Source organism: Apodemus sylvaticus, chromosome 5, assembly GCF_947179515.1.
Source record: "Apodemus sylvaticus chromosome 5, mApoSyl1.1, whole genome shotgun sequence".
Classification (NCBI taxonomy): domain Eukaryota; kingdom Metazoa; phylum Chordata; class Mammalia; order Rodentia; family Muridae; genus Apodemus; species Apodemus sylvaticus.
Genome location: NC_067476.1, coordinates 111,722,900 through 111,748,033, shown reverse-complemented (window position 1 = coordinate 111,748,033; position 25,134 = coordinate 111,722,900). Strand labels below are relative to the sequence as shown.

Below are 25,134 nucleotides of genomic sequence, written 5' to 3'. Positions count from 1 at the left end.
ATGGCTCAGAGGTTAAGAGCACTGACTGCTCTTCCAGATGTCCCGAGTTCAATTCCCAGCAACCACATGGTGGCTCACAACCATCTGTAACGGGGATCTGATGCCCTCTTCTGGTGTGTCTGAAGACAGCCACAGTGTATATAAACAAACAAACAAACAAACAAACAAATAAATCTTAAAAAAAAATACAGGTGTGAGCCAGCTTATCCGGCCTTTTATTTTTGCAGCCCCCGTCCATCCCTCTTTGACCACATGCTTTCTTGTTTTCACATGCATTGTAATCCCCTCTGCTAAATGCAAGCTTCAGTAGGTAAGAATCCGGTGGTCTCCTCATCCATTGTGTCTTCAGTAACCCAAGCAGGACCCAGTCCTCGGGCGCCTATGCAGGCTGTCTATGCAGTTTCTAGATGCTTGATGACACTTAGAAGTGTTCTTATGAACAAGGCTAGAGTCAGAGAGCTCATCTTCCTAGCCCTTCAGTGAGGGCTTGGCACAGCTGGGACAGCAGCTGATGGAAACCTATGCCTTCCAGTCCGACCTCAGGCTATAAACCTGTCAGGTTGACTATGACCCTGGCACAGCATTTGGGATTTGGCATAGCTTCCTTTTTGTTTGCAACTGTTGGACATGCTACAATGTAAAAATAAAGTGATTTTAAAAAAAAACTCATACAAAATTATACTTAATTTTCCATTGCTCAACAGCTCATGATCTGGCTGGCTGCTCCTGTCTTCGGGTGGCTGCTGACTGCTGCTCAGAGGTCCAAGACAGATGGTCTGGCTGTAGGACAGCCTTCCACTCGAGCCTGCCTTTGCTTCCAAAGCAGGGTCTGGATGTGGAAACCATGCTGCTGGGATCCCCACTTAGCTCAGGAATAGGTCTTCCATGCATTGCCTCTCACAGGGGAGGGATGGAAGGTTGCCTTTGTCTTGCAGAGGAAACTTTAGCATCTAAGACATGAGGTCAGAAATATGCTACACACTGATGTAACATTTTCAGTGGCAAACAATGGACGGAATATACCCGAACTGTCAACCCCAAGGGATTCGATGAATAAACCCTCATAGTAAATTCTTATAGTAGAGAACTATGTATGGGATATGGCTATGCAGAATGATAGCCAATTTTTTTTTTTTGGTTTTTTTTTGGGGGGGGGTTGGATTTGGTTTTTTCGAGACAGGGTTTCTCTGTGTAGCCCAGGCTGTCCTGGAACTCACTCTGTAGATCAGGCTGGCCTCGAACTCAGAGATCCGCCTGCCTCTGCCTCCCAGAGTGCTGGGATTACAGGCGTGAGCCACCACTGCCCGGCTGCCAATGTTATTTTTAATAAAAGATCAAAGGATGCATTGAATGTTATGCTATCATCTATTATTAAGTTATATTATTCTACTTTAAATTTTATTTATATTAATAATATAGTTGTATTATTTTATTTTGTGTATGTGTGCATTGTATCTATTTGTATGTCTGTGGACCACAAAAAGGGGTATTGGATCTCCTGGAACTGTAGTTACAGACAGTTGTGAGCCACCTCGTGGGTGCTGCTGGGAATCTAACCCAGGTCCTCCTTAAAAGCAGCCAGTGTTCAAAATTATGGAGGCATCTCTCCAGCCCCACTATATTAAGTAGAAAGATAAAAGGGGAAAAAAGGCTATTAAGAGGGAGAAAATATAGAGATGGGGCCTCTGTGGGCACTGGGCACACACGTGGTATACAGATATACATGAAAGGATAACACCCACACATATTAGATTTAATTAAATTAAAAAACACACAAACCCCACAAATAATTGTTAAATGTTTCAGGCCGGAGATGTCTAAGTGGGTATAGGTACTTGCTGCCAAAGTTGGTGACCTGAGTTTGACTCTTGGAACCACTATGTAGTGGGAGAATGAAACTGAGTCCCACAAGGTGTCCTCCACAGGTGTGCTGTGGCATACATCACAAACACATAAAAAAAAATAAGTGAAACATTTTAAATTTTTGGCAAAATGAACTACAACTGTTCTGATTGTAGTCTGAGCCACAGCCACAGAGTTATTTTAAGTGGTCTGGGAAAAAGCAAACAGATGACAGCACACTCATGCTTAATGACAACAAACTTCAGGACAAAAGAGACAACAAACAAAAACAAAACACAAACCATGAAAGAATGATTGTAACTAGCGGGATTGGTAATGTTTTTCTGGAAAGGATTTTCCAAGCTGTAAAATTATTATTGTTTTGTTTTGAGACAGTCTCATTCTATATCCATGGCTAGCCTAGAACTCTCTGTGTAGACCAGGCTAGCCTCAAACTCATTGAGATCTGCCTGCCATTGCCTTCTGAGTGCTGAGATGAAAGATGTGCACCACCACATCTGACCTAAATAACATTCTTTTTCAAAGTGTTTTACATTTAGTGTGTGCGTGTGTGGACGGCATGCAAGTGTGTGTGAACCACATTATGCCTGGTGCCTGGTGAGATCAGAAGAGGGGGTTGGATCCCTTGGAACTAGAATTATGTGGGTTCTAGGAACTGAACCCAGGTGTTCTGCAAAAGCAACAAGTGTTCCCAACTGCTGAGCCATATCTCCAGCCTCAAATAAAATACTTAAAAAAAAAAAAGAGAGACAGTGTGACTGTGTGACTTCCACTTAGCTGCCTATCGCTACCAATAAAGTAGTCTTCAGAATAAAGCCAATCCAAATCTCGTTAAATCTCTGAATAGATCCACAGTTGTATATGATAGAGAGGGGACAGAGGAGCACATCAAAGGTTATATAGAAAACCAAGAGTGTGAGAAAGTCTTTAAGAATAAACAATCCAAAGCCAGTCAGTGGTGGCCCACTCTTTTAAATCCAGCACTCAGGAGGCAGAGGCACTTGGATCTCTCAGTTCGAGGCCAGCCTGGTCTATAGAGCCAGTCTCAGGAGAGACAGGGAAACACTGAAACACTGTCTCAAAAAAAAAATCCAATATTCTACCCTCTAATAAACCTCCAGGTCGCCGGGCAGTGGTGGTGCATGCCTGTAATTCCAGCACTCAGGAGGCAGAGGCACTTGGATCTCTCAGTTCGAGGCCAGCCTGGTCTATAGAGCCAGTCCCAGGAGAGACAGGGAAACACTGAAACACTGTCTCAAAAAAAAAAAATCCAATATTCTACCCTCTAATAAACCTCCAGGTCGCTGGGCAGTGGTGGTGCACGCCTGTAATCCCAGTACTTGGGAGGCAGAGGCAGGCGGATTTCTGTGTTCGAGGCCAGCCTGGTCTACAGAGTGAGCTCCAGGACAGCCAGGGCTATACAGAGAAACCCTGTCTCAAAAAAACCAAATCCAAAAAACAAAAAACAAAAAGAACAAAAAAATTAAACCTCCAGGTCATCTGAGATATGCTGAAATGTGAAGATCCCTGCTACACATTAAAACTTATTCATAGGTTTTACCACATGGACCTAATTCAAGCAAAGAAAAAACCCCAGTCCCTCAGATAAATTTAAACAACGGTTTTATGGTTGGAGGTAGTGAGGAATTGTCACTAAATTTCTGTTTTTTAATTATATTATTTACTTGCTTATTTATTCATTCATATGTGTATGTGCATGGATGTGAGTGTGCCACAGCACACATGTGGGGGTCAGAGGACAAGGTATGGGCATTGATTCTCTTCCTCCAACCATGGAGTTCCTGGGGATTGAAGGCAGGTTGTTAGTCTCAGTAACCATCACTCAGCTGCTGAGCCATCCCGCAGGCCCTGCTGGTAAAGTTCTAGATGATGTTGGATGCAGATAATGGTGAGGTCATGCTTTAGAGAAGTGCTTTGGAACCACATGATGTAATATAGATGGAATGATATCATATCGAGGACCTCCTTCAAAGTCCTTATGTGGTGGAGTGGGAGCAGGTGATTGGCAGGTGTTGATGTTTGGAGCTGATGGTGACGCAAGGTGTTTCTTATGCTAGTCCAGTTTGTACATTTGCAGTACTTGGATCCATATTACCCAGAAAGATGTGTAAACGAATGTTGACAACTAGTCACATTGACCTAACATAGACTGCAGCCTTAAGAAGACCCAGCAGTGGCTGTCCATAGGGGAAGGCAAACACAGCATTGCTGTGGTTTGGATCCAGAATGTCTCCCCCAAAGCCCGTGTATTTGGAAGCACTAGGGAATGGCAAGGCCTAATGGGAGATCTTGGTCTTTGAGGGTGTGGCCCTGAAGCTGATTATGAGACAAAGTCTTCTGGGCGCTTTACTCCCAGCCACAAGGTGAACAGGCTGTGCTTCCTGCCAATCACCTCAGCATGGCCCTAAAACAAGAGAACCAGGAGATCATGGGCTGTTATCTGTGAGAATAAAATAAACCTTTTCTCCTCATGAGTGGATGGTCACAGTTATTTTGCTACAGTAACAGAAAACTGACTAGCACAGTAGAGAGACCAGGAGGAAGGGCCTATGCATAGTCTACAAGACAGAATCTGAAGCAATCAGGTACTCCTACTTTGGTACCATAGTGGCCGAAGCTGAGTGATTTGCTAAGTGGGACACAGCTTTGATGTTGGCAAATCTTGGTGGAGAAAAATACTTGGTGGCCATGGGGCCTATTTGATACCAGTGTCACTATCATCTACCATATTACCATCTAGAACAGTGTCTCAACCTCCCCAATGCTGTGAGCCTTTAATACAGTGCCTCATGTTGTGGTGATCGCCCAACCATAACATTATTTTCACTGCTACTCCATGACTGTAATTTTGCTACTATTATGAATCATAATGTAAATATCTGTGTTTTTTGATGGTCTTAGGTGATCCTGATGAAATGGTCATTCAACCCTCCACCAAGGGGTATGGACACACAGGTTGAGAAATGCTGATCTAGAAACACAAGGTTCTGAAAATTGTTTTAATGAGTCATGTAACAACGTGGAAAAGCAGATGCTCAGGCCCTTGTTGTTGTTAGAAACTACAGCTGAAACCATGGGAGGACTCCCAGTCTTTGTCTCAGAGAAGAGGCCAGGTACAAACTCTCAAACTGGCTATGTAGCCAAGAAATGTACAACTGTGCTCAGTTTTATGCAGTGCAAGGAAATGATCTTGGGGCTTTGTGCATGCTTTACAATAACTCTTCCCACTGAGCTACAGCCCGAGTCCTCTTGTCTTATTTTGTTTGAAACAGTCTTACTATGTCATCCATACTGCCCTCAAATTCACTCAGCCTGTCCCATCTTCTAGAAATATTTTTAAAGCTAAAACGTATACAAAGCAATGTTCCCAGTAGATTAGCATCTATTTGGACATTGAAACTCCTCTCAATCCATCCCATCCGGCTTTTAAGCTTTAACTGGAATGGCCCCACCCAGTTCTCAGTGCTCGATGGAGTTTTCCTGATTCATTCATGTGGAAGACATCAACATTTGGTTCCTCCAACTAAAGAAGAAACCATGGAATGAAAGACAATTTGAGTATTCTCCTAAACATTCCAGGGCCAGATGCCATCCATACCGGTCTCCCATGTGATCAACCTATATTGAAACTATTGGAGCAATCCTACACATCATCTCTCTTACTCTCTCTATCCTCCATGTCCAAGCTGGGCAGAAAGAGGACTACCTCTTCCTAGAAGGTTCTCTCACACTCAGGGGAAAGTCAGATGGGCAGAGAATAGAAACAGACTCTAGTTCCACAGCCATAAAAGCAGGTCATGTTTTTGAGACATGCTTTCTCTCAAGTGAAGAAACTCTGACAAAATCCATGATTTCATGTTGACTCCTTGGTCTAGAAGGACCTGCTCAGGGTTGCCAGGCTCCCCTATAGCTTGCTGATAAGAAGGTGGTTGGAATGTCACAGGGTACGGTATCATCGTGGTAGGTAGCTCACGGGGCCATTAGACCATCCACAGAGCTAGAACACACTCAGCCAGCAAAAGCTCAGTGACCTCAATGCAGAACTGTTGCCTGTTGTCTCAAGCACACACCATGAGCTTCTTCCCCACCTCAGCTGGTTCAGATTCACATGGTCAGTCACATAGCATTTTGAAATTCTGTGCTGTCTCCTAAAGGGGTAGGGGTGGGGCTTGAAGCAGAAAAAAAAAAGTAGTGTGATGGTGGAAACAGCATTTGTTTGTGGTTTCCCGTCTGCACAAGCCCCTGGTCTAGAAGCCTGAGTGAACACGCAGAGTAGGTGGGAACATGACAAAGAAAAGAAAAGACCACCACAGCTCTTGCCTGCAGTGTGACCTTGGGGAAGTGAAATCAACCCAGATCTCAAACCCCAGCCTCCCGACTGCCACAGCATCCTCAGAAGTCATAGCGAGACACAAAGATGGTGACCTTGGACACATGGTTGGCCTGGAAGGAGCGTTCCAGGTATTCCGACATGTCAACATCTACCTCCAGAGTCTGAGGCCCCTCCAGGGTCTGTATAAGGATCAGTTCTCCTGTCTGCCGGTCTGAGCGCTGCATTACGAAGTGGCCACGGCTGTTCCCACCCACGATCCCGAAGCGCAGGCTGTTGGGCCCGGGATGGCCAGGAATTGAGGCTGTGGCCATGCGGAAGAGCGTGATGGGCGTTTTCAAGTTGGAAGGGAGAGAGAGGTAATGGAAGGAGATGGTCTTGGGCAGGTGGCGACACGGCCTGCTGTCCATTGGACAAGGGTTTCGCTCGCACTGGCTGGAGCAGAGGCAAATGGAGAGAGTTAGACTTGGGAAAACTTAAGAGCTGACCTACCTACCCTCTGAAGAGGCCACACTCCCATAGACTTTAATATCTCCTTTGGAGAACAAAATGTCTGTATTTCCTGTGAGTTGATAGCTATAGGGGAAATGAAAGCTCAGAGAAGCATCGCTGTCTTTCGTATTTCCTGTGTATGAGGTAATTATGTCCCCTTCCTCCTCCCCATGAACCTATCAGAAGAGTCTAGCCCAGCCACACTGAGTGAGTGCCATGCTTGCCCAGCCGTGAGCAGCTCTGGATATACTCACAAGGGAGATGTCTTCACGTAGCTTATATTGCCACTGCCCTCAGGACACTCAGGGTTGACACACTGGAAGCCGCCTCCAGTGTTGATGCATGCGGTTCCCCGGGGACATGTGTGCTGTGGGCCCGCACACTCATCAACATCTGTATTGTGGGAGATACAACAAAGGCTGTCAATCTTCCTCTCTTTGATGATAATGGTGCCTATTTGCACCATGACTAGAAAGAGATACATTTTAGCCCTGTCTTCTGGGGGCCACATGGATATGTAGCACTGAGGTAGAACCTGAGCCATGTGCTTTGTTTTTTATTTTTATCTACAACCCACCCTAGGCCACTCCTGGGAGAGTGGCTGGCCTGTACTCTGGCCAGGCTCCCAGGCCTTTTTGGCTTCCAGGCCCTCTTGTTTGCAGGACTCTGGTGTTTAGTAGAGCTTTGCAGATGGAGGCTTGAGCAGCCGTGGTCTCTCTTTTCAGTCTGGGTGCAGTCCTGAGGGTAGATGAACCCTTCCAGTCACAACTAGTCAGGCTCTTATGAGCCCTGACCAGGGTGGCTCTGCTTCTCTGGTGTCCTCAAATAGCCACCACACATGGTCATGGCTGCAGAGCCTGGCCATGCTGGGGTACAGCTCCTATAAGGTAACTTTCCTGTCAGAGGACACTAGAACGTGGACACACAGGGCCGGCCGTGAAGCCTCCTTGGTCCCCTCAGATTCTAATAACGTGAAGTCTGGCTGTCTTGTTGGTCCGTGGGTTCAGGTCTGGCTAAAGGCATTGCTCAATAAGAAGAAGTGATTTTATCCAGAAATGTCACTCACTTGAGGTCAGAAGATGCTGGGTGATCAGCCAACCTATCTGTGTAGAATATGTAGCCTGACCTTTGGAAGACCTGTTTGTTATGTTCATTTTCAAGATCAAATGCTTACCAAGATCTTTGATTCTCTTAACCTAATCAGGTGACTAGGTGTGGGAGGTGACCTCTGGCCTCACGGTCAGCTGCCTCTACACAGTCTCACTCACCCTCACAGCTCTTCCCATCAGCCAGGATCCGGTATCCACTCGGGCAGGTGCATCGGTAAGAGCCAGGGGTGTTCACACAGGCATGCATGCAGAGCCGGGGGCGACCTTCCTGCCCGTAGATCTCACACTCATTCACATCTGGGGACAAAAGTGCCCATGATTCCAAGAGGCTACACGGCCTCCATCAACCAGACTCATTGGCAGCTGTGACAAAGTGGCTGGACACAGCAAGGAGCAGAGGACCCCTCTCCCAAGTCTAGGACCAAGAGAACTAAAAGGAGGAGCCGATATGGAGAATCCCAGAGGGGCTCCTCAGTGTGCATGGGGAAACTACATAGGTTAGCGAGTCAGGTACCCAGCTCAGAGACTAGTACCTGATTCAGACACCCATCTTAGATCTCCTCATCTTCAGCAATGGAGAAGCAGAGTGAGAGAGCGCTGCAGCCTACGGGGCAGTACAGACCTGAGATCTTAGCATTTAAGGGGCTAAAGCGGGCATCTCCATCCGAGGCCAGCCTCGCCTGTATATTGAGATGCCTCTTTAAAAGGAGGTGAGGAGTGTTTTTACTTCTGATGCTCTGACATGAGCATCTTAGCATCATCTGGCCAGATCTCAGGGTGGAACTGCTCTATAGTCAGCTAAACTGGGAGGAGGAGACCAGGGAATGAGTCTCAGACTGCGCCCACATCCATGGCTCTGGTTGCCATAAATGATCTGAGCCATCGGCACATAGCGGTGTGGTGGTGGTGGGGGGGGTGCGCATGCGCACAACAGGGCCAAAGGCTCCTCCTGGGTATAGTAGCTCCAGGCTATGTCAGAGGACAAGCCTGTCACCCGGGCTGCTTTCTTCTTTCCCTACCCAACAAGTAGCAGACGATGACTTCCTGATTCTCCTGTCTCCATCTCCCAAGTGTTGGGATTACATCCCTATCATTCCAGGTTTAAAAGGTGATGGGACTGGACAAAAGCGTATGTTAGAGACTGAGTGCATACCCTCTACACTCCATCTGTTGTCTATAATGTCTTAGAGAAGGCTCTGGTGCTCCTTACAAGAGCCCAACCGTAGGAAGATAAGATGGGTGAACAGACACGTTTTTTTTTTTCTCCAGAACACCCCTGAAGTCTACCTGTTCATTTCTATCATTCTGGCAACCCTTACCTAAAAGGCAAATCACCGGTACTGAGACCACGCCCAGGAAGACCCTTTTGTCCCATCCCCCAAGCTCTGCCCCTGGTCTCAGGTCTCCTCCCACATGATCCAGCTCCCGGTAGCCCAAGCCCGAGCCTACCCTGGCAGACGCTGTTGCCGCCCGCGGTGCCGCTCAGATGGAATCCCACCTCGCAGCTGCAGTGTTGCTCCCTGTCCACCTGTGCGCAGCGGGGTGCACGGCTGAAGGCGGGGTCGCTGGCCATGCCAGCATGGCCACCATCGGGGGCCGCTGCGGGAAGAAGACAGGCTCTGCGGTTCACCCCCTCTCCCCGCTCCCGGACACCTGCGGTGCGCCCCAGGACCCGTGAGACCCTATCTCCCAGGGTGTACTCTACAGCTGGGAAAGAATGTCAAGTGATTAACCTAAATGGAGTGACTGCGACCTGGACAGGACCCGAGAGATTGGAATGTAATGGCGGAACAGTCAGGCATACTGCAGTGTCAAGTCTGAGATTCATTTTGAGAATCTTGTACAACACCCACAAAGCAGTGAACATAAGCGTTTAAAACTCTGAGCCTCCACTTTTTCTGTTCGGGGTGTGTGTGTGTGTGTGTGTGTGTGTACAAGCTTATAGCTTCTTCAGTGTCTTCAAGGTAGGTTTTGTTTTGTTTTGTTTGTTTGTTTTTTTTTTTTTTTTTTTTTTTTTTTCTGAGCCAGGGTTTTTCTGTGTAGCCCTGGCTGTCCTGGAACTCGGAACTCTGTAGACTAGCCTTGAACTCAGAAATCTGCCTGCCTCTGCCTCCTGAGTGCTGGGATTAAAGGCATGCACTACTACTGCCCGGCTAGTTGTTTTATGATTACAGTTTTTGCATCTTTCCAAAACCAGAAATTAATTTCCTAATTCCTGCTGGCCACTAAATGCCCCTTGTTGGGGATCTTCTGCTGTGAGACCTTTGGGTCATTGCTCCTTGGGTCCTGGAATCATTTTATGAAGTATCCCCAAGATTGGAGTCTTCTCCAGGAATGAAAAGTAAGGACTGAACAGGTACACACTAAGAATGACCCAATAGGCTCACCTAGAACCTTTTTTTCCATTAGTTGGATAATGCTCTCCCAGTATCCCGTAAGCCTCTCCCAATATTTTTTTTTCTAATTTTTAGTGTGTGTGTGTGTGTGTGTTTGTGCATTTGACTGTAGTACCTGTGGAAGCCAAAAGGGGCTTCCTTCTGGAAGTGGCGTTACAGGCAATTATGAGCATTCGGATGTTGATGCTAAGAATCAAACTCAAGTCCTCTGAGTCAGTAGTTCTGGCTCTTAACCACTGAACCACAATCCCCAATATTATTATTTTAAGACTGAGGCTGGCTTTGCTGCCTCAGGCTGGCCTTGAGTTGGATTCAGGTGATCCTGCCTTGACCCTGAGAATAACTATAAGAATTATTTTTTAAAAATTCATTTACCAGAGCTGGACAGATGCTCAGAGGTTAAGAGCACTTACTGTTCTTGCAGGGTAGGCAAGGGTGGCTACATGGTGGCTTAAGGTCACCTTTAACTCTCCAGTTCCAGGGAGACCAAGAAATCTTTTGGCCTACAAGGGCATCAGGCACCACAGGCTGTATATATATATATATTCAGGCACACATAAAATCTTTTTTAAAACCCACCAGGCTGTGGTGGTTTACCCCTTTAAACCCAACACTCCAGAGGCAGAGGCAGGTGGATCCCAAAGTTCGAGGCCAGCTTGGTCTACAGAGTGATTTCCAGGACAGCCTAAGTCTACACAGAGAAACCCTGTCTCAAAAAAAACAAAAACAAAATCCTGAGTTCAGGATAGCCAGGATGGTGATTTTGTTTGTTTGCTTTTAATCCATTTACCTTATTTTTATTGTGGGGAGTTGTACGGAACCTTTGGGGGAAGCTTCCTTGTGAAAAGGGATTTGTCAGGCTGGTCCCACTTTGTCAAGACCCAGTGAGCAGCAAACTTGTGGGTGTACTATTTAGGCCTGACCTGGGGCTGGTGGCTACAGAGGCCATAAAGAGGTTTTGTTTTGTTTTATTTGAGGCAGAGTCTCCTGTGTTCCTGGCTGGGCTCAGACTCTCCTATGAAGCCAAGGATGGCCTTAAATATCTGATTCTCCTGCTTTTCCTCACCAGGTGCTGGGATCACAGATGCACACCGTTATGCCTTGCATAATGATGCTAAAAACCAAATTCGTGGTGGCTTCCTGCGTGGGAGATGAGCACCCACAAAGTGAGCCGTGTCTCCAGCACCAAGAGCATGTCAGCTCTCCTACCCCCCCCCCCAGCCCCCCATCTTACACTCTCTGCCAATGCCCTTCCCCCACAAGGAGTCTACCCAGAAACAAAGACAGACAGGCATTGTTGGGGTTGCATTTTTTGGCTGGAGAATAGTGTGAAGCCCCCAATCTACCCTTCATAGACTCCTTATCACTAGGTTTTCTTGCCATAGGCTGGGACTCACTAATCAAACGTCTGCTCATTCATATCTTAAAGCCCCTCGTACTGCTGACTTTGTAGGGGACACTGGGAACACTGGAAGGAAAAGTGATTCTCCTGGCAGACAAAACGCTAACCAGGCAAAGGTACCCCAGTGCAGCATCTTCCCAAGCCCTGCCTCTGTGTGTGTATGTGTGTGTGTGTGTATGTGTGGAGAGGGAGAGAGAGAGAGAGAGAGAGAGAGAGAGAGAGAGAGAGAGAGAGAGCACCTTAGGGTCCTAGAGGGATCAGCCTGTGGGTAGGAACCAGAGAGGAAAAGCTCAAGTTTATGAGAGACACAGAGTTCCTGCCACATCCGCCTTTGGTGACTATGACCAGTATTCTCACCAGCCCCCAGGGAGCATCCCCACTCACCAAGCCCCACAGTGGCTACCTACCAGCCTGGGTCTGATGCTGACAGCGGTTCCCAGTTTTTCCTGGAGGACAGATGCATCTGTAGTGGTTGACACCCTCCACACATGTCCCTCCATTGTGACAAGGACGACTGGAGCACTCACTGATATCTAGGAGAGGATGATGACACACGGTTGTAGATTCTAGTGCTAAGTCAAACAAAAACTAACAATGGGATTTTCATTACATCGTAGGGCCACTCCAGCTTCCTGTCTGGCTTGGTTTTGAGACAAGGTTTCATTATGATTCTCAGGTTGGCACGCTAGTTTGTGATCCTCCTGCCTCAGCCTCCTGGGTATAGATATGTACCACTACACCGTCACTACCCCAGCTTTCTATCTTCACACTTGCCACTGTCTCTACGTGTGGGAACTTCAGGGGTAGAGAGTGACACACAAGCCATTGCTTTTCTAGTATCTGCCACACGTTGTGTCCACACAGGCTCGGTGTGTAGGACAGAACACCGCCATGCTCCAGGGTGCTATAATTTATGAGGCGGTGACATACACAGCTGTGGCCAGGTGTTGGCATCTGCCTGAGTGTGGCCCTCCTACTCTTCAACTTTTCCAAGGTGGATCCAGGCTAGCCTCGGCCGCCCTCTCTGTACAGTCAAAGATGACACTGAACTTGGGACCTTCCGGCCTCCACCTCCGGAGGGCTAGGATTAACAGGTGTATATCGCCGTGCCCGAGTTTCTTCCATACTAGGATGGAACCCAGGTCTCAGGCCTGCTAGGCTTCTTTGACCAACTGAGCCAGGGCCCTGGCCCCGGATCATCTTTTAAACAGGAGGTAAATTCCAAGAAATTAAAAAGGAGAGAGATGATGGCTGTTTTAGTCAGGGTTTTTATTCCTGCACAAACATCATGACCAAGAAGCAAGTCTGGGAGGAAAGGGTTTATTGAGCTTACACTTCCACATTGCTGTTCATCACTAAAGGAAGTCAGGACTGAACTTAAGCAGATCAGGAAGCAGGAGCTGATGCAGAGGCCATGGAGGGATGTTCCTTACTGGCTTGCTTCCCCTGGCTAGCTCAGCCTGCTCTCTTATAGAACCCAAGAATATCAGCCCAGAGATGGTACCACCCACAAGGGGCCCTCCCCACTTGATCACTAATTGAGAAAATGCCCCATAGCTGGATCTCATGGAGGCACTTCTCCAACTGAAGCTCCTTTCTCTGTGATAACTCCAGCCTGTGTCAAGTTGACACACAAAACCAGCAGTACAATGGCCCACTGGAATATTCAGAGATGGGCAAAATTAATTCTCCAAGCTTATGCTCAGCTCCCCTGGGCTCCATCAATAGGGGATCCATTGGCAGTGGTGGTGTGAAAGGGAAGAGTTCCCAGGCTACATACTCAGCTTTCTGTGGAGAGGAGAGAAGATGAGAGAGAGAGAGAGAGGGAGAGAGAGAGAGAGAGAGAGAGAGAGAGAGAGAGAGAGAGAGAGGAAGGGAGAGGGAGGGAGAGGGAGAGGGAGAGGGAGAGGGAGAGAGGGAAAGAGAGAGAGGGGGGAGGGAGGGAGGGAGAGGGAGGAAGAGAGAGGGAGAGGGAGAGAGAGAGAGGGAGGGAGGGAGGGAAGAAGGGAGGGAGGGAGAGGGAGAGGGAGAGAATTATAAAGTTTAGTAGATTTTTCTCAGCACTGGGTTCAAATCCTCAGTACTGCCCCACAAGGAAACCATTGACTTGAGTACAGACCTCAGGGAGCCGTGTTCCCTGTGTGTGATGCAGCTCGCGGATGTTTTATTTGTCTGTCTGTTCCTCATTTATACCTTTTGTATTTGTCCCCTTTCTACAACAAATATTATGAGATGTCTTACTTTGGAAAAGATAATTTTGTAGAGCCCTCACTGTAACGAGTGCCCTAGTCCCATGTAAGCCCATGCATACACACCATTCCCACCCAGGAGCAGCTCTGCCCTCTCTCTGATTTGACTGCAGTGCCTGGGAAGGAAACCTGAGAACACCCACTTTCTGGCCTAGCAGTGACCTTTCTGTGTCTCCCAAGAGGGCGAAGCAAGTGCTTCCCTTCCAGTGAGAACCATGGCCTCCCAAAGTTTCTATTTCATCTAGAAGGAGTCAGGCTGTCCAAACACTGCGCATGCCAGCGAAGGAGCTGATTCCCTTTCTCTGTAACCTCAGTCTGGTGACTTGTTTCCTCAGCCAGCCTGTTTTCTTCGGATGACCAATTTCCAGGAATGCGGCTGAGACTGCATCACACACAGGGAACATGGCTCCCTGAGGTCAGTATTCCAAGGTCTATCAAGGTCCAACCCTATCTTTGCCTACTGCCCCCTCCCCTGAAAGTGGGCAGATCAATAAGCCATGAAGGCATGGGAAGGAAGCCAGAAAGTGCGAGCATTTAGCTCTCTCAGCTTGGTCTCAGCACGCCTGCATCCATTATCTGTCCCTGGGAGACTCCAGTGGAAGACACTGAGCGGCCTTACACCTGGACCCTTGGGAGGGGCTGGTGTGACATCAGCTTGCTAGAGCTGTGAACAGGTGCCCCGGCATATCTATTTCCTCACAGGCTCCAGACAGACGTTCCGTACTTCTTATCTTGATGAGCAGTCAGAAGTATTCGAGGGCCTGGCGCCCAGGCTGGCAAGGGCTATATCCCTATTGAAGGATAGCTGTCACCACAGTCAAGTGTGTCCTGGGCTGTGGCCTTCAGTTTTGACTTGAAGAGAAGAAAGGCTGGCAAACCGAGGCCTGGGCACAGCCATGTTTCTATCTCCCGTTTCATGAATACTTATTGTTCTATGAACGTGAATGGTTATATGTACACTTTTTTTCTTTTAAAAATTATGCACACATGCATATATGTATCCATGTGTGTGTATGTGTGAATGTATATATGTATGTATGTAAGACAGGGTCTCAAGTAGCCCAGCCTGGCCTTGAACTTGGTATGTAGCCAAGGATAACCTTCACCTCTGATCTTCTGTCTTTGTCTCTTGAGATGTTACAGACAAGCACCGCTATGCCTGACTTATGTGATGCTGGACGCTGGACTCGGGTCTCACACACACCAGGCAAGCACGGACCATCTGAGCTGCATTCGCGTTTTTCTTTATTGTTCCACTTTGTTTCTGGGCTCTGTATCTTATTTCAAATATTCCGTTATCCCAGTGACTTTATTTCTAAGGCTTTCTCACTTTTATGTATGTTGCTGTTTTAAATATTTTTCTTTTACATTTCTTTTTTTTTTAAATAATTTTGGGGGAGGACACAAGGATGTGATGAGTGGAGGGGTTAGAACATAACTTTCAAGAGTTCATTCTTTCCGTCTACCACTTGAGTTCTGGGGATTGGTTGTCAGACTTGGTGGCAGGAGCCTTTCCCTGCTGAGCCATCTCCCGAGCCTGGGCATTGTTTTGCATTCTTTATATGTTTAAAAGTTCTACTAGCTTGTTTTGAAATATTGACTTCTTTTTTGTTTTTTGTTGTTTTTTATTTGTTTTCTGTTTTGTGAATATGTCTTTCTGGCAAGTCTTTGTTGTCCATGGAAACTTTGTTTCTCTCTCTCTCTCTCTCTCTCTCTCTCTCTCTCTCTCTCTCTCTCTCTCTCTCGGTTTTGGTTGGTTGGTTGGTTTTTTGAGACTGGGTTTCTTTGTGTAGCAGAGCCCTGGCTATCTCGGTCTTGCTTTGTAGACCAGGCTGGTCTTAAACTCACAGAGATCCACCTGTCTCTGCCTTCCCAGTGCTGGGATCAAAGGCGTGTGCCACCACGCTCAGCTTCTCTCTTTAATTTTTGTTTTTGTGTGCCAGCTTGCATGGGATTTGGCAAGAGCCTCTCCCCCTTTTTATCTCTCATACATGGAGGAAGTCCCCTTCAGCAGCGTTGTGCCTCTGAAATTCCCTCTCCTGTTGTATTTCCAATGTGACCAAAAACCAGAACCTCCTACATCCTCAGCCGTCTTGATGACACTAAACTTGTTTTTAGATTTATTTTATGATCTTATGTGTTTGAGTGCTTTTACTGTATGTATGTATGTATGTGAACCCCTTGAATGCAGAATGAAACCAGAAGAGGAAGAGAGATTCCCCAGGTACTGGTGTTACCTGTGAGTTGCCATGTGGCTTCTGGGATTCAAACCTAGGTCGTCTGAAAGAGCGACATGTGCTCTGAACTGCTGAGCCAATTCTTTAACCCTTCCAATGGCCTTTTTATGTGAACAACCGTATCTTTTTTTGCACTTATTTTCTTTGTGTTCAACTTGGGTCCAATATGATAGCTTTGGCAGAAAACTCTTAGGGACTCCTGGGCAGACTCTCCTGGAACTAAGGTTTCCAGTCAAAGGTCCTGGCTGGGGGTGTGGCTTAGCTGGTAGATTGCTTGCCCAGCATGCATCTGGATCTCGGCTCTGTCCTCAGCATAAAACCAGGTGTGGTCCACACCTGTAAACAGATGCGTAGCTTCTAAGAGAATCAAGGCAGAAAAAGGCAAGGTGGGTGGCTTATACCCAATCAAGCTGCCCCTCTAACAGATTGCTTCAAAAATGTGTGAGCTCAGAGAACTGGCCCTGAATTTTTCTTGAACAATCAACCAAAGTATCTCGGTAGGAGGACCCAATTGACATTCCCCACAGGTAGAAATATGGTGGTGATCTGGGCTCCGAGGCAGACAGTGTTAAGAAATATATAAAGAAAATAGGGAAATTTTTATTTTAATTAGATATTTTGTGGCATTAAGGAGTTTACGTTGTGAAAATTACAGGAGTTTTGGTTTATAGGATCTTTCTTCTATATTTTTATATGTTGAATTTTTTTAAGTTTATTTTTATTTTATATGTGTGAATGTTTGGCCTGCATGTATGTGTAGGCACTACATGTGTGTAGTGTCTGGATCTCCTGAAGTTGGATTTACAGGTGGTTGTGAGCCTCCCTATAGGTGCTGGGAACTGAACTCAGAGCAGCTGGGGCAGCCAGGGAAGCAACCTCTGAGCCATCTTTCCCACACTTTTCTTCTTCCTCCTCCTCTTCCTCCTCCTTTTCCTCCTCCCCCTCTTCCTCCTCATCTTGCTCCTGTTCCTCTTCCTCCTCCTCCTCCTTCTCCTCGTTCTCTTCTTCCTCTTCTTCCTCCTCCTCTTCTTGCTCCTGCTCCTCTTCCTCCTCCTCCTTTCCTCTTCCTCCTCTTTCTCCTCCTCCTTTCTTTTTCTTCTTCATTGAGATAACGCCTCTGTATTATGTACTTCTGACTGTCCCGGAAACTCCCCATGTAGACCAGGCTGCCCTCACAGAATTCTGCCTGTCTCTGCCTCCTGAGTACTGGGATTGATGATGTGCACCACCACACCTGGCCTGGATTTTTTTCTTAAAGAAATGTTTAAAATGATTGGCATTTTTTTCTGACTATGAAAACAGGAGAAAGACCATCTAGTAAAAGCAACTGAATGGCCCCTGTGGGAAGTGCCTCAAGATGGTGAGAAATGAGGAAGGGTTTTACTTCTCAAACACTTCCTTTGGTTGCCCCTAGGGTCAAAGGATCAAAAGGAAGGGCTATGGCTTCTCCAGCTCAGAGAGCCGAACACCCCCTAGAATACGGGTCTGCGGGCTGGAGCCAGCTCAGTTGATAGAGTGCTTGCCTGCCATCTAACAGCTTAGGATTTCTTCTGTAGCACCACAGAAACTCAGTGTAATTGTAGAGGTCAGAGGATCATACGTTCAAGGTCATCCTTGGCTACTCACTGAGTTCAAGGCCAGTCTAGGTTACATGAGGCTCTGTCTCAGAGGAACAACAACAAAAAGCAAAAAACAAACAAAAAACTCCTGCCCTTCACAGAGGAAAAAAGGAAACTCAGGAAGCCAAATGGCTGCTTTCCACTGGCCCCCTGGAGTCCTCTGCCCACTGCATCTTTAACAGTGTTGTTATGTATAATTTCCTTCTCTGCCAAGTAGGGTTGTCACCCTCTTTCCAGTCATTTGACAGCAGAGTGGGTACTGGCCAGTTATTACAATATTGCCAAGAGTTTCACTGGCACTGACATTTTGTGTCTTGAAGTAAACAGCTGTAATTAAGATTATTGTCCCCCGTGGTCACAACACACAGCTACAGAACTGCTGATGTGGTCATTAAACTGGGCACACTCAGCAGCTGCTAGGGCGGTCCTAATGCTGGTCATGAGATTGCTGAGCTCTGGCCTAATGGAACTGTCTTGGCAAGACAGATGTTCTGAAGACATCTGTAATCACCACACCCACCCCTTGGCTCTCATCATACTGAGACAATGGACATTGATAATTGGAATTCTCCCAAAAATTTCATCCTAGGGGAAAAGGAAAAGGCTTCTCTGGTGCCAGCCAGAGGAGGAACTTGTCTCCCAGGAAGAGAATGGAGATAGTCCTCTGATGTTTGTGTGTGTGTGTGTGTGTGTGTGTGTGAGAGAGAGAGAGAGAGAGAGAGAGAGAGAGAGAAGAGAGTTACACATGTATATATGTTAATATATGCATGTGGGGGAGGGTGTTGTGTACCAGAATGGAGACCAGAGGTCAGCACTGAATGTATTCTATGTATCCATGTTATGTTTACTTTATGTGAATGGCGTTTTGTCTGCATATTTTGTCTGTGAATCATGTGTGTGTGTGGTGCCCATGGAGTCTAGAATGGAGCTTTGGATCCCCTGGATCTGGAGTCATAGACAGTTGTGAGCCAGCATGTGGCTGCTGGGACTCAAGCCAGGTCTTCTAGAAGAGCAGCCAGTGATCTTAACCACTGAGCAATCTTTCTAGTCCCTCCATCTTAGTTTTTGAAAACTCAAGAGTTCATCCATTTAGCTAGACTAGCTGGTCAGCAGGCTCTGGTGGCCCGCCTGTTCCTCTGCCCCCAGTTCTGGGGTTACAGACACACACCATCACACCCTGCTTTTAGGTGGGGCTCCAAGCTCAGATCCTTCTGCTTGCCCAGCAAGCATTTCTCCCCAGACCCACAGGTTCACACAGCTTGATGACTTGCCATACCATCTTCCCGGGAGAGGCTGAAGCCCAGATATATATGGTGGGCTATGTCACACCTTGACAGTGGCTACTCAGCTATGAAAACCTCTTGCTCTCTATTTAAATCTAAAGTTCATGTCAGGACCCCAGAGACAGACTTGGTGAAGTAGTCACTGCACCTTTTAACTTGTTCCCCTCCCTAGTGTGGCTTCAATGGACAAACCTGTTTTTCACTATCACTTGTCTGTGTAATTGACTTACAAGGATGGATGGGCAAATGTAGGCTGTAAAGGTGGCCAGTGCTCAGGTTCTGACCCCAGCAACACTAAGTCTCATCCATGTCATCAAGACTGTCACTGTCCCTAAGAAGATCCAGGGTAGCTACCTGGCATTGCTGTGGGGCTCGGGCTGAAGACAGCATCTAGGCACGACATGCCAACCTGGGAGAGGCTGAACCTAGCAGTGTGTTGACCCAGTGGGTTGTAGCATACAAATATTCTGTTCCATCAGTACAGGGTTAGTGTCCAGGCCCAGCTTACACTTGATGAGATGGAAAAATACCCAAGATCACATTTGGAACATTTTTTAAAAACATAATCACTTTATTCTAACCAACTCACAAATAAAGCATGATCTAGCTAGCTTAAGGCCACCACTCAGACACTGGCCCCGCCCCCACTCTGTCTACCTCAGTGAGCATCTGTACAGAACCACTCTCCAGGCATGAAGCTTCGCTCGGGCTCTTACACCTTCACTGTCAATTTACTTTGTTTATTTTATTTATTTATTTATTTATTTATTTTTTGGGTTTTTTTTGAGACAGGGTTTCTCTGTGTAGCCCTGGCTGTCCTGGAACTCATGCTGTAGACCAAGCTGGCCTCAAACTCAGAAATTCACCTGCCTCTACCTCCCAAGTGCTGGGTTACAGGCGTGCGCCACCACTGCCTGGCTAATTACTTTGTTTATTAAATTATTTATTTAATGGCTCTAGCTACCTCAATATCAAAAAATTTGAATTCCTTTATCCAGAAAACATACATACATACATACATACATGCATACATGCATGAATACACACATGCATACATACATGCATACACACACGCATACATGCATGCATACCTACATGCATAATACATGCATGCGTACATGCATACATACATGTATGCATACATACATGCATGCATACATACATACGACAGAGCTGACCAGAGGGAAAAACTGCATAGTGTCTTATGGCTCATGTGTCTTTTGGCCTTTGTTCTGTGTATCCTTCTTTATCACCTAATATTTTGGAGGAAGTTGGAAAATATTCACTTATGTGCCTGAGTATGTGTCTGTGTAATATGTGTGTGCAGTGCCCATGAAGGCCAAAAAAGGGGTTGGATCTCCTGGAACCTGTCCCTTCCTTTTCCAGTTCTGGGGTTACTGGCATACACCTCTGCATGTGACTTTTATGTGGATTCTGGGGATCTAAATTCAGTAACTGGGGGTGGCGTGGGGATCTGAGAACTGAACCCAGGTTTTCTGCAAGAGCAGTGAGAGCTCTTAACTGCTGGGCCTTCTCTCCAGCCTCTCGGAAAACAAACTAACGCTTATTTATTTATTTATTTATTTATTTATTTATTTATCTCTTATCTCATGTGTATATGTATATATGTATGTATGTATGTATGTATGTATGTATGTAAACATGCACACGCACATGCCACAGTGTCCTTGTGAAGATCAGAGGAAAGCATTTCTAGGAGTTGGCTCTCTCCATCTACCATGTAGCTTCCAGGGACTGAGCTCAGGTCTCCAGTCAAAAGTGCTGACTGCCACCCAGATACACAGACACCCAGTCCAGGGACAAGGTGGGAAAAGGAGAAGACCATGCCAGCCCTGTCATGGTGGACCACAAAGACACCATGACAGGGCAAGAACCAGGTAGATGTGGGGGGTCCCAGGCAGGCAAATCAGGCCACAGGCAGCCACATGCATAGGACCTGTAGGTGCCCAATGGACATAGAAAGAACCACCCCCCAGGGGTCTACAACTAGGCCTGGAAGTTAAGACTGTAGATGCCCAAAGCAATGGAAAAAAGGTTCCTTGTGTTCAAACCTCTGATGGCGTTTTTATCATTCATGAGGTGTTTAATGGGATGGAGCTCCTTCAGAGTCAGGGTGAAGACCAGCCACTGGCATTTCCCTGGGCACGTTTGCATGGCTTTATTGCTAGATGGTTCCTGGTGAGGTCTGAGACCTCATACCTGCAATCAACCCTTGAGCCATCATTCCTTCCAGGAGACAGAAAAGGCGCTGGACTCTTGGACACTGCTGCATGTCAGTCTTCTCGAGAGATGCTATGCTTTCTGAGGTCTCAGTTCTCAAGATTTAGTACTCAGGGCTATCGATTGTACCGTAGCAGCAGAGCTCTGGTTTAGCATGCATGAGGCTGTTGGTTAGATTTGTAGCACCCACTGAGGATTTGAGACCAGCCTGGGCAATATGAAGAGGCCCTTCCTCAAATGAACTCACACCCCGAGTCCCCTCTCCACACTGCATTTCTGTAAGATTTATGCTCCCTTTAACCCTGGCTAAAATCATGGGCATTTTGCCTCAAAAGATGTCCCATGGATGCCTGAAAATGACTGGTAGCCATGATTTTTTTTTTTTTAAAAACTGTGGTCTAAAGGCTTTTGAAAAGCAATAAATTGCATGTGTCAAGAGTCACTTTTCTCTAGGTCAAACTGTCTGTTCTCAAGCCCAGCACTGAGAAACCTTTTATTCCCATGCTGACCTGTCCTGGAGCTATCCACACTGAGTCCCAGCCTAGACCCAAATGACAGTTGAGGACTTTCTTCTGCAGACTCTACCAGGAGCCCCACAGACTGCAGCTTCAGAGCAGAGCGGCTGTTACCTCTTCTAGTTCTTGCCCTAGCTGGGGCAAACTCAGGACCTGACATTGATAAGATCCAATTATTTTAAATTTAAGTTTTTGAAGCAGGGTCTTCTCCGTAGTCTAGGAAGCCCACCCAGCTCATTCTCTTAAGTGCCAGGAATATAAATGGAGTTAATAAACTCATCTTAGAGCTGTCTCAAGACAGGTTTTGTAGATAGACCCCTGTCTCCTGGAACTCACTCTATAGTACAGGCTATCCTCTAACTCAGACATCCGCCAGCCTCTGCCTCCTGAGTGCTAGGATTAAAGGTACGCCACCACTGCCAGCTGTGCCACCACTGCCAGCTGTGCATCCTGAATCCCAGCATTTGGGAGACAAGAGGCAGGAGAATCTCTGTGAGTTTGAGGTCAGCCTGATCTACAGAGCAAGTTTCAGGACAGCCAGAGCTACACACAGAAACCCTCTTTCAAATAACCAGGAAACAAGATGTTTAAAAAGTTTACACTTTGTAGGGCTGGAGAGTTGGCTTGGTGGTTAAGAGCACCCTGGCTACTCCTCCAGAGGACCCGGGTCCCAGCACCCATGTGACTACTAACAACTGTCTGAAACTCCAGCTCCAAGGGATCTGATGCCCTCTTCTGGATTCTAAAGGCACTGCATGCACATGCTGCACAGAGATAGAGGCAGACAAAACACCCATACATATAAAGTAAAACAAATCAATAATTTAAAAGCTGTGCAACACCACATACAGCTTCTAAGAACCAGTTTTAAAAAGTTCCATGGCCTGTGGAAGGTAGGAGGTGGAGGCAGGAAGATCAGGCTTTCAAGGCCATCTGCAGCTGTATAGTGAGTTCAAAGTCAGCCTGGGCTTTATCAGACCCTATCTTAAAAAACAAACAAACAAAAATACCAACAAAATTAAACAAACGAAAAACCAAAAATCAAGCCAGGCAGTGGTGGCACATGCCTTCAATCATTCTAGGACAGCCGGGGCTCTGAAGAGAGACCCTGTCTCAAAAAAAAAAAAAAAAAAAAAAAAAAAAAAAAAAAAAACAAAATAAGAAATCGAGAAGATGCTGCTCATGATGATGGAGACCAGTCAGGCCTGACCTAGAGGCTGACATCTTCCCCTGACTGAAGACCCATGGGAAGGGGGAGATGGCTCCGTGGGTGAAACGTTTGCCACTTAAATGTGAAAATCTGAGTTTGGATGTCCAGAACCTTCCCATAGACTGTGGTAGCAGGCTTCTGTAATGGAAGCACTTTTATCATGGGATAAGAATCAGAGATGGGCCGGTGAGATGGCTCAGCGGTTAAGAGCACTGACTGCTCTTCCGAAAGTCCTAAGTTCAAATCCCACCACCCGACCATCTGTAATGAGATCTGACACCCTCTTCTAGTGTGTCTGGAGACAGCTACAGCATATTTACATAAAGCAATAAATACATTGTTAAAAGAAAAAAAAAAGAATCCGAGACAGGATAATCCCTGGAAGTTTGCTGACCAGGTAAACGGGCATACACAGTGACAAATAACAAGAGATCTTATCTCAGACGCACTGAGGGTGAGCACTGACACCTAAGACCTTTGACCCCTGTGGCATGTGTTCAACTCAAACACAAGAAACACATGTGTGCACACATGTGCATACACACACACACAGCTGAAAAAAAGCAGACAGTGTCTTTGGGATGACCCTTTTTGACCATCGTACTCAAGTGTTGTGGTGTAGGCGGGGCAGAATGGCCATACCTCTGCAGCGGGGCCGTTCTCCAGTCCAGGTACCATTAGCAAGACACACCACGCTGCTGGGCCCAACCAGTTGGAACCCAGGGTTGCAGGTAAAATGGACTTCATGGTCCACTAAATACTTGCTTCCAAACTTTCTGCCATCAGGAGGGGCATCCAGAGCTGGGCAGGAAACTGTAAGGAGAAGGGCAGGAATTAGGAGCCGCAGGCCTGGGCTGCAGCCATGGGCACCACTCCTAAGACCTCTCTCTGTGTTAAATGACTGCTGCAGGCGGACATGGCCCTGGACTTTCTAAATGCCACATCTCATGAAATCTCCCAATATTCTTGGAGACCAGGAGGAGAACACATTGTTGGCCTAGTGAAAACTGAGGAGACTGGGCCTCAGAGACTCAAAGGCTTGTGTGTGCAGGGCCTCAAAGTACTTGAGTGTGGAGTGTCTGATTGGTGAGAGGACCACTTAACTGTCTCTGTTTTCTCTTATCTCCAGCCAACTGGGTGTCCAAAGTCTCCTGACAGGTTCAGCCTACCTCCAGGCCGGCTCTCCCTGCTCTTCAGGTCTTCATTCAAATGCTATCACCTCCCAGATGAAGCCTTAGCTACCAGGCATCTCCATCCCTAATCCACTTTGCTTTCTTCTTAGCTTTTGTGACTACCTGGGTAGGTGTGTCTTCACATTCATTGCCTTCATTATCAGTGTTCTCTGCCTGAATGAAATCTGGCCTGTGTTCTTTCTGTAGCCCCAGCCCCAGCCAAGTGCTTGGCACACAGAGTAAGTTCTATAAATGAGCCTTGAGGGAAATGGGATTTCCTGAACCTCTGATGAAAGATTTCTCTAGAAATGGTACCTCACACAACAAAGGAGACCCAAAGAAGCAAAGCTACGTTACAGGAATCAATGATGTCGGACATCCCATGGGCTCCATCTCCTGTCCCCTGAGCCCCTAGACCAGGGGAAACTTACCTCTAAGCCTAGAAGGTGAAAGATGTCTCCAGGAAGACATGCCCCAGTGTTAAAGCTCTCCCTTAGTGGAGGGAAAACAGGGTGCCCCATTGAACCCCAGATAAGCGGGACTCCAACTGGGTGGAGTGGCTGAAGAATGAACTTTCAGGAATGAAAAGCAAGAGCAGCCATACTTGTTCATGGAAAATAACAAACATTGTAAGCGCAGTGCAGCGTGCTTGGTAGGCCAGGGTGGAAGGGCGGGCCTGCTTGGAGGGCAGATGTGGGAAGCATGAGCCTTCCAGGCTGTGAACTTAAAACCAGTCTGAAAAATAGACTGTTGCACTAAAAATAAAAACAGGACCAAAAGCAAAACCAGGGTCGACTCTGCCTTCTGGGGAGGAAGGGGAGCTGAAAAGCACCTTTGCTTGCTGAGGGATACTTTTAACAATTTTGTGGGATCATAAGTGGCTACCTATGTAGCTATTAAACGTAGAATAAAAGGTACAAAAGGAAATGGGCTGGGTGTGGTGACAAACCATAGCTGTTGGGAGCCAGTGATGGCACACAGAGTATGTTCTATAA

The 25,134-nt window shown here is 46.8% G+C and overlaps 1 protein-coding gene across 1 annotated transcript in view; it reads right to left on the bottom strand.

Moving 5' to 3' along the window:
• Positions 1-4,986: 4,986 nt before the first annotated feature.
• The window catches only part of Fbln7 (fibulin 7), a 34,853-nt gene continuing 14,705 nt past the window's right edge, over positions 4,987-25,134 (bottom strand). The window contains exons 3-8 of the mRNA XM_052181480.1: positions 23,610-23,780; positions 12,021-12,146; positions 9,265-9,414; positions 7,975-8,112; positions 6,961-7,099; positions 4,987-6,649 (exon numbers count right to left, since the gene is read on the bottom strand). Of these exons, the coding sequence (XP_052037440.1) occupies positions 6,277-6,649; positions 6,961-7,099; positions 7,975-8,112; positions 9,265-9,414; positions 12,021-12,146; positions 23,610-23,780 (1,097 nt within the window). The 3' untranslated portion in view covers positions 4,987-6,276. The remainder of the gene's footprint in view (positions 6,650-6,960; positions 7,100-7,974; positions 8,113-9,264; positions 9,415-12,020; positions 12,147-23,609; positions 23,781-25,134) is intronic.